Source organism: Podarcis raffonei, chromosome 7 (assembly GCF_027172205.1).
Source record: "Podarcis raffonei isolate rPodRaf1 chromosome 7, rPodRaf1.pri, whole genome shotgun sequence".
Taxonomy (NCBI): domain Eukaryota; kingdom Metazoa; phylum Chordata; class Lepidosauria; order Squamata; family Lacertidae; genus Podarcis; species Podarcis raffonei.
Window position 1 is genome coordinate 77,570,990 of NC_070608.1, and position 18,350 is coordinate 77,589,339.

At 43.9% G+C, this 18,350-nt stretch overlaps 1 protein-coding gene across 6 annotated transcripts in view; it reads right to left on the reverse strand.

Annotated features, from left to right (window-relative positions):
• Positions 1-18,350, reverse strand: part of TRIO (trio Rho guanine nucleotide exchange factor) — a 274,403-nt gene that overhangs the window by 42,755 nt on the left and 213,298 nt on the right. For all 6 annotated transcript variants that reach the window (XM_053397146.1, XM_053397145.1, XM_053397147.1 and 3 more), the window contains exons 35-36: positions 2,694-2,986; positions 653-823 (exon numbers count right to left, since the gene is read on the reverse strand). In XM_053397146.1, coding sequence (XP_053253121.1) covers positions 653-823; positions 2,694-2,986 — 464 coding nt within the window. The remainder of the gene's footprint in view (positions 1-652; positions 824-2,693; positions 2,987-18,350) is intronic.

The window sequence follows — 18,350 nt, forward strand, 5'->3', positions numbered from 1 at the left end:
ATTATGCCGAGTGGGTGTGTTTTTAAAAAATTCAAACGATAAGCCTGAAAGCAGCAGAACGTCGAGTGAAATGAAACATGTGAAGAATCAGGTCGCTTAGCAAAACTTTGTGCTGACAAAGCCTTCCAATTTGAGATGAACGAAGGACAACGGCAGACAAACATCCAAAAAGATGGAAGGAACTTCCGCATGCCACAGTGATGGAGGGGCGAGATGCAGGAATGAGAACAGCTAGGCAGGATGATGTTCTTAAGGTCTAGGGAGGCACACCCAACCAACTCTTTCCCCAGACCTTCAGAAGATCAATGACAATGTTCCTCTTCAGGGAGGCCTTTGAGAAACAGGACTGAGGTTGCTCTAGTCTGCGCTGTGGGTCTGGCTTGCTGTTTTATTGTTTTTAACTGTGTAGACTTCAAACTTTTGTGGCGCAGGGATTTTATTACCACTACCACCACCACCACCACACAGGGTTCTGGATATGAAGAACCACCTACTACTCTCTTCCTGGTCTGTTCACAGGGAGCCCATACTGCTCTGCAAAATGTTCGGGTTTGACATGACACACTGCACGTTGATCAGCTTTGATTACCAAACACAAATCATTTCAGTCAAACCATTCTGCCACGGGATCTCCCTCCTTTCATTTATTTACCTTGTCATCCTGCGAATCTGGCTGGAGTAGACTGTGTTGCTGGATTGCCATTGGAGGGGGAAGTGGAACAGCATCAGCCCCTTCTTCACCTTCCTCCTCTCCACAACTCTGCATGCCTGACGAGGATGATTTGGAGAGGGTGCCACTGCTCAAACCCTCATTACGCCCTCTCTACAAATGCAACGTTAACAGTACTTAAGCATTTATATAGTGTTTCAGAATATGGAAAATACTTCATAGAGCCTCATCTTCTTACAGCAGCCTTATAATGTTGGAAGGCCAGCATTTCTGGTACATAGCCCAGTCTCTTACACACTGTGAAAAACTGGTCTCATCTCCCTTTCTAATATGCCATGAAAATTATCAAACCCGAGAGCACTCTATAGACCCCATCGCTATCCATATATCCTTTGGGAGAGTTCAGCTCATTTTAACCTTCTGGTGGAAGAAGACAAGCCTCCCCAAAATGTGCTTTTAAGAAACATGTCAATTGACAGTAAAACCTGCAAAGGCAGCAGTACTGATAACAAATGAGAATTTTAACTGGAAGCCCATCATACAAAATAGAATGGAAGTTCATTCTGTTACTGAATTTGGATTATGAAGAGGGGTTTGATGTCCTTAAAAGAACAACCCAATGTTGGTTCAAAATCAAGTGGGCTTGACTATGTCCTAGCTCAGACAAGCAAATAACCCACAGTTTATGTGCCATGGAAGAAGTCATGCCGAATCTTGGGCTCACACCCTCCTTCCCCTCCCTGGAGAATTTAAGCTTCCACTTTAAAACAAACCCACTGTATTTTCAAATATTGGTTATTTCATACTAGAGCAAACACCTGTTCCCTAGAATTCTTGACCTCACAGCCTGGTTTATAGGAAGCCATTAAAACAGGTACCTGGTTTAGAATCGTGGGACACTTTGTTTTAAGAAACAGATAACTTTGCTCAAGCTGGGAGCCTGAGGGAATTGGCGCAAGGAGGGCGTTTGAGCACAAACCTTGACCCCAGGTTCACAGGTCTTGGGTCATTAAACTGGGATCAGTATGTCTGAATTGGGCCAGAATGGTCACGTTTGTGTACTGAAAGTACACTACAGACACATGCAAGTATGTCTTTTCAATATAGCAAAATTAGGCTTGTGCTTCCATGTTAAAACTACTAAGGGGGAAGGAGCTAAAACACCAATCAGAGATCATATCTTGCTGGTACTTAAACTGTTCGCTAATGTTGATTAACAGTTATTTTTTTACAACTGTCTGATTTAACTCTGCAGGATCAGAGTGCAATGTATCACATAGTATAGATCAGGGCAGCAATCACAAAGCATAGATGTTTCTGAATAGTCAAGATGTCCTGTGAGATTCCCTCTCTTTGCAGTGAAACATAGTGAAGAGAAATGAGGCAACACATTTTGAGGAATGAAAACAGCCAGAAGAGTGCCATGGAAGACTTAGAAAACAAACTGTTTGTTAAGGATTCTGGCAGCAATGGAAGACAAGGAAGTATCTCTCTGGTCATAAAAAAAAAACACACCAGACCCAGGCAGTGGTGCTTCTCCCAGTGTGGCCAGTGTGTCCAAGAACAAAACAAAAAGTACCAGGATGCTGTAAGGTAAAGGTAAAGGGACCCCCGTCCATTAGGTCCAGTCATGACCGACTCTGGGGTTGCGGCGCTCATCTCGCTTTATTGGCCAAGGGAGCCAGCGTACAGCTTCCGGGTCATGTGGCCAGCATGGCTAAGCCACTTCTGGCGAACCAGAGCAGAGCATGGAAATGCCGTTTACCTTCCCGCCGGAGCGGTACCTATTTATCTACTTGCACTTTGATGTGCTTTTGAACTGCTAGGTTGGCAGGAGCAGGGACCGAGCAACAGGAGCTCACCCTGTCGTGGGGATTCGAACTGCTGACCTTCTGATCGGCAAGCCTTAGGCTCTGTGGTTTAACCCACAGTGCCACCCCCAAAAATAATACCTGAATCAACACTCCTATTTCAACTGAGTGTGCCTATATAATATTCAAAGAAAAACTTGGAAAACACACACCTCTTCAATAGTTTCATCTTGTGGTGTAGCAGCACTGTCATCGGAGTCCTTCTGAGAGCCAGTATCAGCGCTTTTGCGAACTTCGCCTCTCTTCTTATGCTTGTGGGCCAGTTTCTTGACATGCCCATCTGCCTTTCCGCTGCTAAGTCGCCTCACTGGGCTGGTGAGCCATTTCCTCAGGGTGTTACCCGGGCGCTTTGGACCTGGGGAACTCTGTGCCCCAATCATATGGGGCTGGAGCGAAGTCACCGACGCAGGAGGGCTGGCATCATTGCTGGAAACGGAAAGCGAATCTGAAAAAGAGAAGGGAATGGAATGATCAATGGAAGATCTATCATCAACCACGCCCGTTGGGTAGACTTGACTTCATGTGAGGAACAGCGAGAGCCACGGGTAACAACTGCAACGTCGAAGCCACTTTCTGTAATTTATCCAAATGCAAGGAAACTGGTGTGAACTCAACCTTGGTCATTGTGCAACACCATATTGTTACTTGCCGTTGTATGTATGGATCAGACACAAGACTCAGTTTAAGGCACTATGATATGTCAGCTGTTGTACGGAGGGTTCCCTGCTGCAACCATGTGAGCCAGCTGGATTACAGGAGGGGTTTCCACGCCAGTACTGCTGGCTCCCAGGTAGCTATAATGTCAGTGTGGGGTCTCTGTACAACATCGACCCAGCCTGAGTGGCTGGAGATGGTAATATTGTGACATGAACTCCACCCAAGCACAACCAGCAACCGTGCTGTACAGCACATGCATATAAACTGGCATTACTAGTAGCTGATATTGATTAGCCAAGTCTCTCTCCCCTCTGCCCCGCAAAAAATGCAAGCTGTATTTTTCCTTTTCCTTTTGCAAAGTTCTTTTCTAATTCTAGCATTAGGCAGGCTCTCACCCTATGCTTTTTAGATTCCTGCTAAAACCCTTCTTTGTTTGTTTCAACAAGGCTACCCAGACACATAATTTAGTTTATATATTTTTTGCCTTAGTATTTGACAATCGTGCCTGATTTTCAATGAATATTGGTATGTAAACTTAAGTGTACAGTGGTACCTCGGGTTACAAACACTTTGGGTTAGACTCTGCTAACCCGGAAATAGTACCTCGGGTTAAGAACTTTACCTCAGGATAAGAACAGAAATCGTACAGCGGCGGTGCGAGGCCCCATTATCTAAAGTGGTACCTCAGGTTAAGAACGGTTTCAGGTTAAGAACGGACCTCCGTAACGAATTGAGTTCGTAACCAGAGTACCACTGTATTCTACATGGGGTGAAAATAATGCTGTACACTGGATTGGACAGATGCGCAAGCAACCCCCAAAATGCCTAGTATCTGAATTACAAGTTACAGGGATAAAAACACTACCTTATTTTAGGCCTCCTCGTTACTGAGGTTGTTAACCCAGGCCTGGGTTGCATTATGTTAGACTGCTGGTTGGGGCTCATGCGACTGAATGCCTCTCTATTAAACCCTGCCCCGCAAAACCACAAAAACTTCCCTGGATCCGATTACCAGATGAGGAAGACAAGTCCTAACCTAGCTTTTTATACCTGTCACTTCCACATGGGGCACAAAATGGCTGCTGCTTTGTGTATTCTGCACTCGACAATTAAAATTCTGTACTCAGGACTCACACAACTTGGACAAACTGAGCACAACTGCATAACTTATCTTACACAATTCGTTTTGCACTTTCACAATTATTCTGAAATTATAAACTATGCAGCCCTTGTCTTCACTTTCACAGGGGGTAGAAGCTGCAAGGAGTGGGGGGAAGGTCCCTTTCCTACGCAACTGAATTGCGTGCCAATATTGCATTCTATGAGTTTTTATTCATTGCCATATTAATTTTGCCCTCACCAAATGATTCTAGGCAGTGGTGCACGTAGCAAAAAACAACAACTCTGAAGTAAAACATATAGAACATTACACAGACATAAAACCTCAAAAACAGTCTAAAAAGCAGTGGGTGGACAAAAACCAGTAATATCCCTTCAGGACCAAACCTCATCTCTGCAAAAAGGCCTGGACTAAGACATCATCACATGCCAAAGGGATGTCAGCAGGGATGCTAGAGCAATTTACCGTATTTTCCGTCCCATAGGACGCACCTAGTTTTTTGGGAGGGAAATAAAGGGAAATTTTTTTTCCTTTATTTCCCTCCCCAAACCAGGTCGGGGAACAGCGGTATGGCGGCACTGCACCTCTCCGCTGTCCCCCGAGCTTGTGGGGCTGGCCGATGTCTGCCCGGCGCGCTCTGCTTCAGGGTGCCTTGCGTGCCGGGCGGCAGGCTGCTATCCGCAGCGTGGGGAGCCCTGCGGGAACTCCCGCAGGGCTCCGGATGCTGCGGATGTCTGCCCGGCGCGAGGGGTGCTCTGCTTAAGGGTGCTCCACGGGCCGGGTGACAGGCTGCTATCCGCAGCCTAGGGAGCCCTGCAGGAACTCCCGCGGGCTCCCCAGGCTTGCTGATAGCTTCCTGAAGCCTGGGGAGCGAGAGGGGTCGGTGCGCACCGACCCCTCTCGCTCTCCAAGCTTCAGCAAAAGACTGTATTCGCCCCATAGGACGCACACAGATTTCCCCTTCATTTTTGGAGGGGAAAAAGTGCGTCCTATAGGGTGAAAAATACGGTAACACATAGAGCCCTGGTACCGTTTGAGGGAATTATCTCTTTTTTTTTGCATGTGTGGGTGTGTGGATAGTGGTGCTACATTATATTGTAAAAAAATGCCCCTCAGTTATTATATAAAACTTGCTAAGAAACCGATCATCCTGGAGAAGAGTGACTAGTGGGGTGCCACAGGGTTCTGTCTTGGGCCCGGTCTTATTCAACATCTTTATCAACGACTTGGATGATGGACTCAAGGGCATCCTGATCAAATTTGCAGATGACACCAAACTGGGAGGGGTGGCTAACACCCCAGAGGACAGGAACACACTTCAAAACGACCTTGACAGATTAGAGAACTGGGCCAAAACAAACAAGATGAATTTTAACAGGGAGAAATGTAAAGTATTGCACTTGGGCAAAAAAAATGAGAGGCACAAATACAAGATGGGTGACACCTGGCTTGAGAGCACTACATGTGAAAAGGATCTAGGAGTCTTGGTTGACCACAAACTTGACATGAGCCAACAGTGTGACGCGGCAGCTAAAAAAGCCAATGCAATTCTGGGCTGCATCAATAGGAGTATAGCATCTAGATCAAGGGAAGTAATAGTGCCACTGTATTCTGCTCTGGTCAGACCTCACCTGGAGTACTGTGTCCAGTTCTGGGCACCACAGTTCAAGAAGGACATTGACAAACTGGAACGTGTCCAGAGGAGGGCAACCAAAATGGTCAAAGGCCTGGAAACGATGCCTTATGAGGAACGGCTAAGGGAGCTGGGCATGTTTAGCCTGGAGAAGAGGAGGTTAAGGGGTGATATGATAGCCATGTTCAAATATATAAAAGGATGTCACATAGAGGAGGGAGAAAGGTTGTTTTCTGCTGCTCCAGAGAAGCGGACACGGAGCAATGGATCCAAACTACAAGAAAGAAGATTCCACCTAAACATTAGGAAGAACTTCCTGACAGTAAGAGCTGTTCGACAGTGGAATTTGCTGCCAAGGAGTGTGGTGGAGTCTCCTTCTTTGGAGGTCTTTAAGCAGAGGCTTGACAACCATATGTCAGGAGTGCTCTGATGGTGTTTCCTGCTTGGCAGGGGGTTGGACTCGATGGCCCTTGTGGTCTCTTCCAACTCTATGATTCTATGATTCTATGATTCTATGATCAGTTACTGCATCTGCATCCATTTTAATGTCCTGTGAATTTTTAAGAAGATGTCCACCCACTAGTCTCCCAGATCTTCCATTAACAAGATGATAAATATTTATCCTGCTTGTTAAGTCAATGACTGTAACTCACATTTCTCCAAAGCTAGTCAAGGGTATTGTCCAAGTTCATAAAACTAATCATAAATATAGACACCAGATGAGCTTTTGGGACTCGCTTTTATCAAATATCTCAAGGGTGCACTTTTGTTTAGACTAGCCACAAACCCTCCAAGGGATAATTTACTACATTCTCCACAAGCTCAAAGTACAGCTCCATATGTACCTCTGCTAATGGAGGTCGGAGTTCAGGCAAAGTCCATTTAATACAACAAAACGAAGGAACTGAAGAGAAAGCAGAATAGCTAAGCTAGAACAAAAGATGGAAATCAAAATTTTACAGCCAAGTACTCATTCTAAACCCAAAGCCAAGGACTCAGACCTTGCTCATCTGTATGACAATTTATGTGGGTAACGTTCAAGGAATCGCTCCTAAAGCCAAAATCACATATAGTCAAAACCAATTGGGTTCAATGGCGGGTGGGATTGCCAAAGTCATTTTTCCAGGAATCCTACATCCTTTCTAGTTTTTTGCCATGCACGTAAACGTGAATGCGTAGAAGTTAAATGCACTAAAGTTGCAGGCTCGTTGCATGTGTGTAAAATCTCCTTAATCATGCCCTGTTGTTTGGTGAAAGAAAGGCATCTGCCTCACATTTTCCTGTTGAGCTCCAGACAACTTAATAATATTTAAGACACGGCCAGAGGCAACAAAAAACCCATTTCCTCCCATGAAACAGATATATTTAATTTTCCTCTGCCAAACAAAACACACATCCAAGTGCCCCTTTCTTTAACTGAAATGTGCGCTTCATATAGGGTAGAGCTGACGCTTGCTACTACACAATTATTGCTCGACTGTATGTCCACTTAGGATCAATACTGGGAGAGACAATTTGGTGTCCAGAGATGAAATACCTGCTTTCTAAATCTACCTGTGCAAAAGCACCTTCTCTTTCCCTTTCCTCTGTTTGCTATTTCCAGCATAATGTACAAAACTCCTCAGGGGGTATTCAACTTGTGTTCGCTGGACTGGTCACGTTGTGCGGATGCCTGATGATTGTCTTCCAAAGCAACTACTCTATTCCGAACTTAAAAATGGAAAGTGTAATGCTGGTGGTCAACAAAAGAGGTTTAAAAACTCTCTCTCAAGGCAAATCTTTAAAAATGTAGTCTAAGCACCGACAACTGGGAAACACTGGCTTGCAAGAGCTCCAGTTGGAGAACAGCCTTTACCAACGGTGTCATGGGCTTTGAAGACACTCGAACTCAGGATGCAAGGGAGAAACCTGCTAAGAGGAAGGCACGCTTGGCAAACCCTCACCGTGATCAACTCCCGCCTGGAAACCTATGTCCCCACTGTGGAAGGACGTGTGGATCCAGAATTGGCCTCCAGTATCACTTACGGACTCATAGTTAAAACCGTGTTTACGGAAGACAATCTTACTCGGCTACGAGTGATCGCCAAAGAAGAAGAAGAAGAAGAAGAAGAAGAAGAAGAAGAAGAAGAAGAAGGAGAAGGAGAAGGAGAAGGAGAAGGAGAAGGAGAAGACCAGACACACTGGAATTAATGAATGTTCCACACTAACAATTTCTTGGAAAGCCTCACTTGCATGTTTACTATTACATATATGCAGCTTCTAGGTTTTTTTTACTCCCCCGAAATGCTTTCTATGTAGTAATGCCATGCATTCATGTGACATATGTTTGTTTACGAACACATTTTATTATATACTTGTCAGAGAACAGGGCTTAAATGTACTTCTCTGAGAAAGGTTTCCTATTATGCGACAGCAGCACTCATCACCTTCAGCTAAGCACATGGGTGACAAATTATGGAGATTTTTAAGAATACCTCTATGTAAGTCTGTACTTGTCTAAAGTCAGATAACCCTAAACGTTACAACACCAGCAATCAAAATAATGAAACCATTACATTATTCATAGAAAGTTGCCCTTCTATTTCTGGTGCCTAAGGTAGTGAATCTACATTCCCGAGTGACTGACTAGTGGATGTGCGGTTTTTTTCATGACAAAAAATAACAGAGTTTCAACAGGCTTTCTCAGATGAACAGAGCTAGCCCCTGTTCCCAGTTCTTGATATTTAGACCACCAGCCAGCAGAAAGAAAAAAAATCAAATATCTGTATCTAAGAGTACAGATACAGGTACAAAAGGCTGTTCTGTTCTAGGTAATCAGTGGAAATGGCCACTGTGCCATTTTATGAAAAGGAAAAGAAATATTTTACTATGAATCACTATGTGGAAGCCCTTTCATTTTCACTGTTGACATAATGAGGATCTTTTGTTCCTTTTTAACAGCAATAGTCTTGCGAGTTGAGAGCATACGTTAAATAGAAGCAGAGGGCTTGTGTCACTTTGCTGCCTTTAATACAACACGCTCGTGTGGAGTATCAGAGAAAAACTGGACTGACACCAAGAAGGCTTTTCTGCTAGGAATCCTCAGGGGCCTTTGCAAATCAAGATATCTGAACTTAATCTAACACACGCTGTTATGCTATGTGGTTATAATCCTGCACTAACCTCCTTAGAGAAAGGGTGGGGTGCAAATGTAGGACACTAAGCAATTGGCTTAGAGACAATAAGTTCCATAATTAAGAGAGCCGTGCGTGTTCCTTGCTGGGTTTCAATGGGAGTGAGCCCACAACTTAAAACAACACATTGTAACCAGACTATGCACACCAGTGTAAAAGACTCTACTGGCCACAGGTTAACCTGTTTGGAAATGTTACAATTCAACATCGAATTCAACATGCCAAGGGCATGTTCCACTTGCCTGCCCTGCTGTCAATCAAGCCCACCTGTATGTTCTTGCATAGTAATACAGCTATTATAGTTCACAAAAAAGCATCTAGCATATTCTCAGGCCCCCATCTGTGACATGCAGAATGTTACTGGCAAACCTTACATGACCATAGCAGAAATTACAGACAGCATATATAAAGTGCTTTGAAAATTCGTGTGTGTGTGTGTGTGTGTGTGATTAAGCACACAAGAAGTTCTGCATATAGATTACCTGTAGGGAAGGGAAACCAATGAAAGTTGTGGTTACAACCGAGTCCCTCACAGTTAAACTGTGTTGGAAAGAGTCCAACTTGAAGTCATTTCCTTTCTTGTTGATATGGGAAACGGGCCATTTCTCAACTCATATGAAATTGCTCTTTTTCCGGTCAAGTCATAATAATACTAAATTGAAGGTTTGACTTGAACACCAGAGGTGTTTGCTTCTCTACCTCATTGCAGCATTTTCTCTCCTTCCCATGGTTACGGACACCTTTTGAATAGCTCAGTTGGTTAGAGCGAGGTGTTGATAGCACCAAGGTTGCAGGTTCGATCCCCAGGTGGAACAGCTGCATATTCCTGCATTGCAGGTGGCTGAACTAGATGATTATCAGGGTCTCTTCCAACTCCCATGATTCTATGACAAAATGTGCTGTAGTAAATAGTGTGTTGTGATGGGCATAGAGACCTAGGTTAGAATTCTTATTCATGTTCACTGTATGGTCTTGGCCACATCACTGTCTCTTAGCCTAACCTACCTTGCAGACAAAATAGAGTATATGAGAGAGAGAGAGAGAGAGAGAGAGAGAGAGAGAGAGAGAGAGAGAATGAGAATGAGTATGGAAGCTGACGTGGCTTCCTTGAAGGAGAATTAAAGAATCTAATAAAATAAAGCAACAAGCCATCATTTAAGCAGCACAAAATTCTTACTGGGGCACGCCATGATTTGGGGAATCTCATTAGTACAAGCATATTCTATGTTTTTCTCCTGACTTAAGGAGCTCGGTTGTTGCAAAACTTACTCACATCTGTACCCTACATATTCTAAAGGCTCAAGGGCCAAGGCAGTGCCCCCTATGCATGCAGCATGCAGACAGATGGACAGTTTTCATTAGACCTTCCAGGGCCTATCATAATTTCCAGCCGACTTATAAAATGAAGCAGAGGTGAATATTGTGTATAATTTGAACAGCACAGTATTTCAATCTACAAAATAACTTTTATGTGAAGAAAAGGACACTAAAGACTGATTGAAAGCTAAAATGAAATCTAACATATCCATGGCTATTAGCAAAGGTGGCTAAATTGATTTGCAGATATACTGTACCTCCGAGTACCAGATGCTGAGGTCAAACAAGAGATAGTCAAGTCCAGCTTAAGTGTTTCTCAGGCGTGTTAGAAAGGATACAACTGTTGTGCTAAGTGGATCTTTGGTATGGTTCTCCAAGCAAGGAAAATATTATGCTATAAGGTTCAACAAAAGCCCAAGGATAAAAGCTTTTTTTAAAAAAAAGGGGGCCTTAATTTCAACTTAGCATTCCACTCAAGGCAGACATAAAAGCAGAAGTGTCCAATTCCTCCACGGTATCCTTTCTAAAAGCCAGATGTGACACATATGCTACTACTGAGACAGTGGGTTGTGTATCCCCTCGAGGCATAATTTATGGCCAACAGAGCACGCTATCAACATAAGAAGCATGGAGCACTCCACATGTCAATGACCAAGGAAGGATAACTGAAGCTGGCAAATGGATGGGGAAGGTGCAACAACAAGGAAGGGCCATTTCACACATTACACAACGCAAATCCTGGTTTGCTATTGTGACTAAACACAACCAAGAGTCATAACCGATATTGTTTCCTCAACTAGCATAGCCGTTTGATGCTCATTTCCCATCGTGTAACATTTTTGCTACACATTTTCAGTGGACGGTTCTTCTCGACACTTAAAATATGGTGAATGAACAGATCTGACAGCTAAAAATCCAATCTGGTGCCCTCCAAATATTTTAGATCAGGGGTGGCCAACTTTCAAGAGACTGTGATCTACTTTCAGAATTAAAAACTGGCAGTGATCTACCCCTATTTTTGGGGGGTTCAGCTCAAAGTTGTTGAGCTTTCCTTAGGGAGGAGAAAAGCCCCATTTTTAGGGGTTAACTTTTTTGGGGGGGGGAGTTAAAGGCAAGGGTCAAAGGGGGTAAAGTCACTCACAAAAAGATTGCCATGGATCAAAACAGCTGCACAGAGAAAGCTCCCACCTTCCTTTCCAGAGATCATACAACAATGGAGGGCAGGGCAGGAGTCAGTTTTAGTGACGCTAAGGAAAGGGAACCAGAGATCGACCGCGATCTACCAAAACCTCTCGGGGATCTGCCAGTAGATTGCGACCGAACTGTTGGACATCCCTGTTTTAGACTACAGCTCCCATCAGCAGTGTTGGCTGGTGGAGAACATCTGTACTGCACGATCTAAGAGGAACCCACTCAGAGTCTGGTCTCCATTGCTTGGGAACAAGGGCAAATGCAAAGGAAAACAGACTACTGCCCCCTGCTGGATCTCTGGCATGCTGCTCTGCATCTGAGCATGGGCATTGCATTTGCCTGCTGACTGCCCTAATCCTGGAACCAGGCATTAACAGCATTCAACCTACATATTCAAGCCTTTGCCCTGCCCAACAGTGAAGCCAAGCAAGGACACAGTACAACTGGGCAAGGAGAATGGGAAAACCGTACATGTTAATATGCTGTAAAGTGACTGCCATGTCCCAAACATGTACTTTTATGAGTTCTTAACCTTCGACCGCAACCAAAGAGGAAACGGGACTCAAATCTCCTTTCCCCTCCAACGAGGATGCGTTCCAAACTACAAAAGGAAAAGTATCATTCATGTTGTTAGTAGCCAAGAACAAAGGATTCCATCATCACTGAATCAGGCATCACTTTATGCGATGCAGTTAATACTTTAGCCCTCTCTCTAGATTAAAACCGGAGGTTTCGGATTTATACGGATATTACTTAAGGGCTTTCTTCTGGCAAAAAAACCCATCACTGTGCTGTGGGGCTTGTTTTAGCATGAGTGCCAAGAGTTCCATGTTTCAACCGATATATTTTTGTGGTATGGCTGGTTTTCTGCACTTCCAAGGTCATGACAAGTTCTGATTAAAACACAGTGTTCTGAATGGGGGGGGGGGAGCTCTGCAGCTTTTGCCACTGAATCGTTTCTTAGCTCTTTTTGCTCCAGATCTCAATGAAAAAATGATGAATCAGTTGATGAAATAAAGCTGCTGCTAGGTGCATGAAATATCCATTTTTAACAACAACAACAACATTAACAACAACATGCCACTGCTCCTCTCTGCACCCCAAAGGATAAACACAAGTCAAAAGCATCACCACTTTTCTTCAACTTCAGTTACCCATGTTTTATAGTTGCTTTAAAGGTATATCTATAAAAGTATCTTGGATTCAAGAAGTGTGCAGGCAAAAAGCCTGTGCAATCATCATATAGGTACTTGAGAGACCCAGCTTTAGTTGCAACCCTTCACTGGCTTGGTTCGCACATAGAGCTAAACCATGGGTTGATTAAACTATGATTTATTTTAAAATTGTTAATGTGATCATCCAACTTTTGCCCAATGGTTTAACTACGGCTTATTTAATGCCAACAAGCCACAATACGAAGTCATGGTTTGTTGTTGCCTAATGAACTATGCTTTAACTATGGCATGGTATTATGTCTGAAGCCAGCAATTTAACCACCTCAGACATTCATCAAGCTACAAAGGCAGAAGCAAAGAGTAGTTGGAAAGAAAACAAACTGTGGAGAAACAAGCTATTGGGTTGTTTGACCAGCTGTAGAAAAATTGTGGTTTGTTAAACAAACCATGGCTTAGTATTATGTGTGAACTACGGCACAGAGTGAATGCACTGCAGAAAACTTTGATTCACTGCTATGCAATGTGTGTAATGTTCCTTAGAGAGTATGAAGTAAAATCACAGTTGCACAGCAAATAGCTCCAGCACCAAAACCTCACCAATTTTCATAGGAATTCTGCAGCAAACATGTTTCATAGCTAGGGCACTGATTCTCAAACAGTGTGTTAACACTGCCAGAGGGGCTGAAATGCATCTTGAAAAATTAAGGTACTACACTAGATGCACCCAACACTTTATATCGTCCAAAGCATTGAGCCAACATCTCTGTCCCAATATACCGTCTTGAAAGAGGCAAAGCATATACCAGGATTTCCTGGTATTCACAGCTGATAAGTGCAGGGCAATTGCAGAACCATCACTACAGTCTAGAAGTCACAAGACAAAGGGGAAAAGCAAGATGACAGGAGGCATTATTAATGACTATTATGCATTTGCAATGATGATGTCTACCCATTTTTCTGGGATTTATCAAGAGTATGAAATTCTCTATTTCCAAGTGTCAAGGGCATCACCAATTTTCATCTAGAAAACGAAAAGTCAAAACTGTACCCCAGGTATCTAAGTTAAGGAATCACCAAGGTAGGGAGTGATAAATTATAAATATCCTTCTACTATATGTACAAAGAAGATTATATTATATTCCTCTTGGGGTGTATGGGGTGTTAGGGAAGGGCTATTACTTTCAGTGGGGAACATGTGCTCCTTTGTCTCTAGAAACAGATGGATACCAACATATTCTTCTTCCCTTCAGAGCTTCATGCAACTTGCAAGCAATGCATAAACTTTGATGGGATGCAAAGCTATAAGACTGTTAGGAAAGCATTCCCCTCTCCCATTATCTTATGGAACATTGTTTTAATAGCAAATGTATTGAGAAGCTGTGGGTTAAGTAAATAAATCCCCAATGTATTTAATGGGGTTCAAAGCCAGCACCTTCCTCCATATGGATGTTGCTTAACAAAGACTTACAATTCTCTGCATATGAAAGTAAGAGAGAGAGAGCAGGGCATAACTAAAAATGCTTCGCAGGCAAGTTCATGATCATGTAATAATACAATGTTGGCTTATTAACACATGCATTTAGTAATGCATAACATACAATAGAAAAAAATGTCTTCGCCTGATGAATTAGTAACTAAGATTTGAAGGCTCTTTAGGAATTATGCAAGTATATGTTTTTCCCCCTTCCTGAGACATTACAAGAAATGATAGAACAAAAGTATCCACTTCAAAACCAAACCAATGGGGAATGTTAAGGACCAACATACCCACAAACACACTTATTCTGGAGTAGTCATAGTGAAGTCACTGGGACTAATCCGGAGGAAGTGGTTTGAAGGCTATGACTAAGATTCATAGAAAGATTCCTGAAAGAGCTAGGCAGGTGAACAGCTGGGTTTAGATGTCTGATGGGATGGCTCTTTGGAGTTCATCAGAGACCTTTTCAGCCCCAAGAAATTTGGCCTTTTTGGTTTCCATCAAATTTTGAGAGGTTCAGCCTTCTCAAATCTGCTTTGTAGCCACAGAGCTGCTTCCCAATCTGCAATGCAAAAAGCCCCATTCTATGGAGGGCAGAACATTGTCCCACTGCTTATGGGTCAAAACTAGACCCTTAAAAAGACACCCCTATTTAGAAGTTCAGCTTAGCTGGATCAAGGAAGTGAAACTCTGAGAGATGACACTTTAGTATGTTTCTCCCCTACCTTTTCATGCACCCTCAGCATTCCCATGCCAAGTTGCTATTAGCTCTGACAACCCCCTCCAGTTTTTCCACCTTTAATGGCCTTCAGAAAGGAGCTTCCAGCTAGTTCACACATACATGATGTGACCATCTGACGCAAAAGACATAAACTGACTGCACAGAAAAGCACTGGGTTTGACTTGAAATGCAAATGGTGTTTTGATTTGCAATGGCTCAAATCCTATGCGAGTTCCCATTTTTTTTATTACCACTAAGTTATGAACCTAACATGCATGAATTAGCACTACAATACATTAGGGAGGGGATGCGGGTGGCGCTGTGGGTTAAACCACAGAGCCTAGGACTTGCTGATCAGAAGGCTGGCGGTTCGAATCCCCGCAACGGGGCGAGCTCCCGTTGCTCGGTCCCTGCTCCTGCCAACCTAGCAGTTCGAAAGCACGTCAAAGTGCAAGTAGATAAATAGGTACCGCTCCAGTGGGAAGGTAAACAGCATTTCCGTGCGCTGCTCTGGTTTCGCCAGAAGCGGCTTAGTCATGCTGGCCACATGACCCGGAAGATGTACCGGCTCCCTTGGACAATAAAGCGAGATGAGTGCCGCAACCTCAAAGTTGGCCATGACTGGACCTAATGGTCAGGGGTCCCTTTACCTTTACATTAGGGAGAACAGATATTTAAAAGGAGCAAGTGGGTGGGAAGAAAACGATGGGGGTCTCTCACTGTATTGTCCCCCCCCCAACTTTTATTAGCTTCTAATCCTCTGAGTTACACCCCTAGAAATACCCTCTCACCATATTGTGGTTCACATGCCATGTGGGTACGAGGTTGGGCCCCCGTCTCTTCTAAAGCTCTTTGGAAGAATTCGAACCTCAGACCACTTCCATCACAGGCAGAAATTTTGTCCCTAAACTCAAGCTAACAAAAGCCCATTCAGGAGCAAATCGTTATTTCCTTAGACACCCTCCTCCCCTCTCCATGGCCGCACGTGAAAATTGTTTTTTCCCCCCTTTCCTTTTTTAAAAAGACCTTCAAGTTCGTTAAAAGGGAGATTTCAACTGGAACTTCCTGTTTATGAATTGTGCACAAAAGAACGCTTGAGAGACGGTCCCCACTGAGAGAAGGTAGGAAACACAGGCCTGCAGTGCATTAGCCGGCAGACATGCCTCTCCCCAGCACCCAGATGTGCTCTCTTCCAGGGGAGATTTTGCAGCCCATTGTTCTGGCAGACTCTGGCGAGGGTCTACAGCAACACATTTAACAACTTCCATCTGTGCCACAAAGGCTAGGGCTACGCACTTCTTTCAGAACTGGCACGCATCCAAGAGTTACACCACCCTGCAAGCTACACTGGATACTTTACTGCATTCCAGCCTTCACCCTCTTTTCCTGAGCGCCCTTTCCCAGCAACCGCCTCACGGTAACACTATCCCTCAAGTAGAAACGGAGAGATATATTACATGCACGCACCATCGTGATACTGGATGTGAATGTTAAAAAAAAAAAAAAAAGTACTTAGTGAGGAAAGCTCGTGTGTTCCATTTGAGCCATAAATCTTACCTGAAGTACAGCCGGAATCAATTACGGCAACAAATCCTGAGCACAAATATGAGAGCCCTACGTGAGCAACACCTAACCCCACTCTTTTTCAGCCTCTCTATGTAGCAGCTGAAGGGACACGGGTGGTGCTGTGGGTTAAACCACAGAGCCTAGGACTTGCCGATCAGAAGGTCGGCGGTTTGAATCCCCGCAACGGGGTGAGCTCCTGTTGCTCGATCCTTGCTCCCGCCAACCTAGCAGTTCGAAAGCACGTCAAAGTGCAAGTAGATAAATAGGTACCACTCCAGCGGGAAGGTAAACGGCGTTTCCGTGTGCTGCTCTGGTTCGCCAGAAACGGTTTAGTTATGCTGGCCACATGACCCGGAAGCTGTATACCGGCTCCCTCGGCCAATAAAGCGAGATGAGCGCCGTAACCCCAGAGTCGGTCACGACTGGACCTAATGGTCAGGGGTCCCTTTACCTTTTATGTAGCAGCTACAAGCTCTCTCTGCAGGGCGATAAAACGCACACAACAGGAAGCAGTGCCCCCACAGAAAGGGATACACATGCCCCAGTCCAGATTACGGAATCACAGATTTGTAGAGTTGGACGGGACCAGGGAGGTTCGCCTAGTCCGACCCTCTGCAATGCAGGAACCTTCCACCCAACGTGGCACTCGAACCCACCACCCTGAGATTACGAGTCTCATGCTTGTGGATCTTAAAGACTTGCGAGACCTGTTTTTTTTACTGAATTTATACGGTTCTCTTCCATTCGGGATGATTTTGTTTTATAATTGTTTTGTCTGTTTTATAAACAGATAAATGAAGTGGAAAATCAGAATGCATTTGGATTGTGGGGATCAGATGCACTGAATCTGCTCCCCGAAAACGATAGTCCCACGTGGACATGTCTTGCAGTGCTTGGCAATACTCAGTGTGTGCAGTCTCATGGCAAGAATGGAGCAATTCCTGCTCTGGAAAACATAGGGCAGCTCAGGCTTACTTTCATGGGGCTCCATTTGCGTATGTTCGATTAGGGTTAATAGAATTTTTTAATAACTAAAAGGCAAAACTAATGGAACCCTCCTCCCCCTATTTCCTGTTACACTACAGAATGCATTAACATGTCTCATGTTTCTTTCGGTTTCCATCCATACTGTTCCATGTTACCTTTACCAGTGAAACATGGCTTCGTATGATCTGTTAAGGAAGTAGGAAGGCATGCCTCTGGTTATTTGAAAATAAAAGTCAAGTGTGTCCATTACACAATCCAATATACAGTGGACGCTCGGGTTGCGAACATAATCCATGCAGGATGCACGTTCGCAACCCGCAGCGGTGCATCTGAGCGCACACGGGTTGCAATTCAGTGCTTCTGTGCATGCACAAAGCGCAATTTAGCTCTTCTGCGCATGCACGACCTCCGAAACCCAGAAGTACTTCCGGGTTTTGGAGCGTCCATATCCTGAAAAAACACAACCTGAAGCGTTTGTAATCCGAGGCATGACTGTACATTTCCACTGCTCCCTACAGTGGAAAAAAATAAATCTATTATTATTATTATTTATTTATTAAATTTGTATACAGTCCTTCATCCATAGATATCAAGAGTGGTTCACAACATAAAATTACAATATAAAAAACCCAAAACCTAGCTAAGAAGCTGTTGCTTTTGAGATAGCTAGTAGTGTTTTTAAAATATGTTTTTGTTTGACTCTAATCTCGCCCTGTTACATTTCCCTAAAGAATCTTACATTGGGGCAGAAAATGGGGTAACAGTTTCTCTTCTCATTCTTCCTGGGAGAGG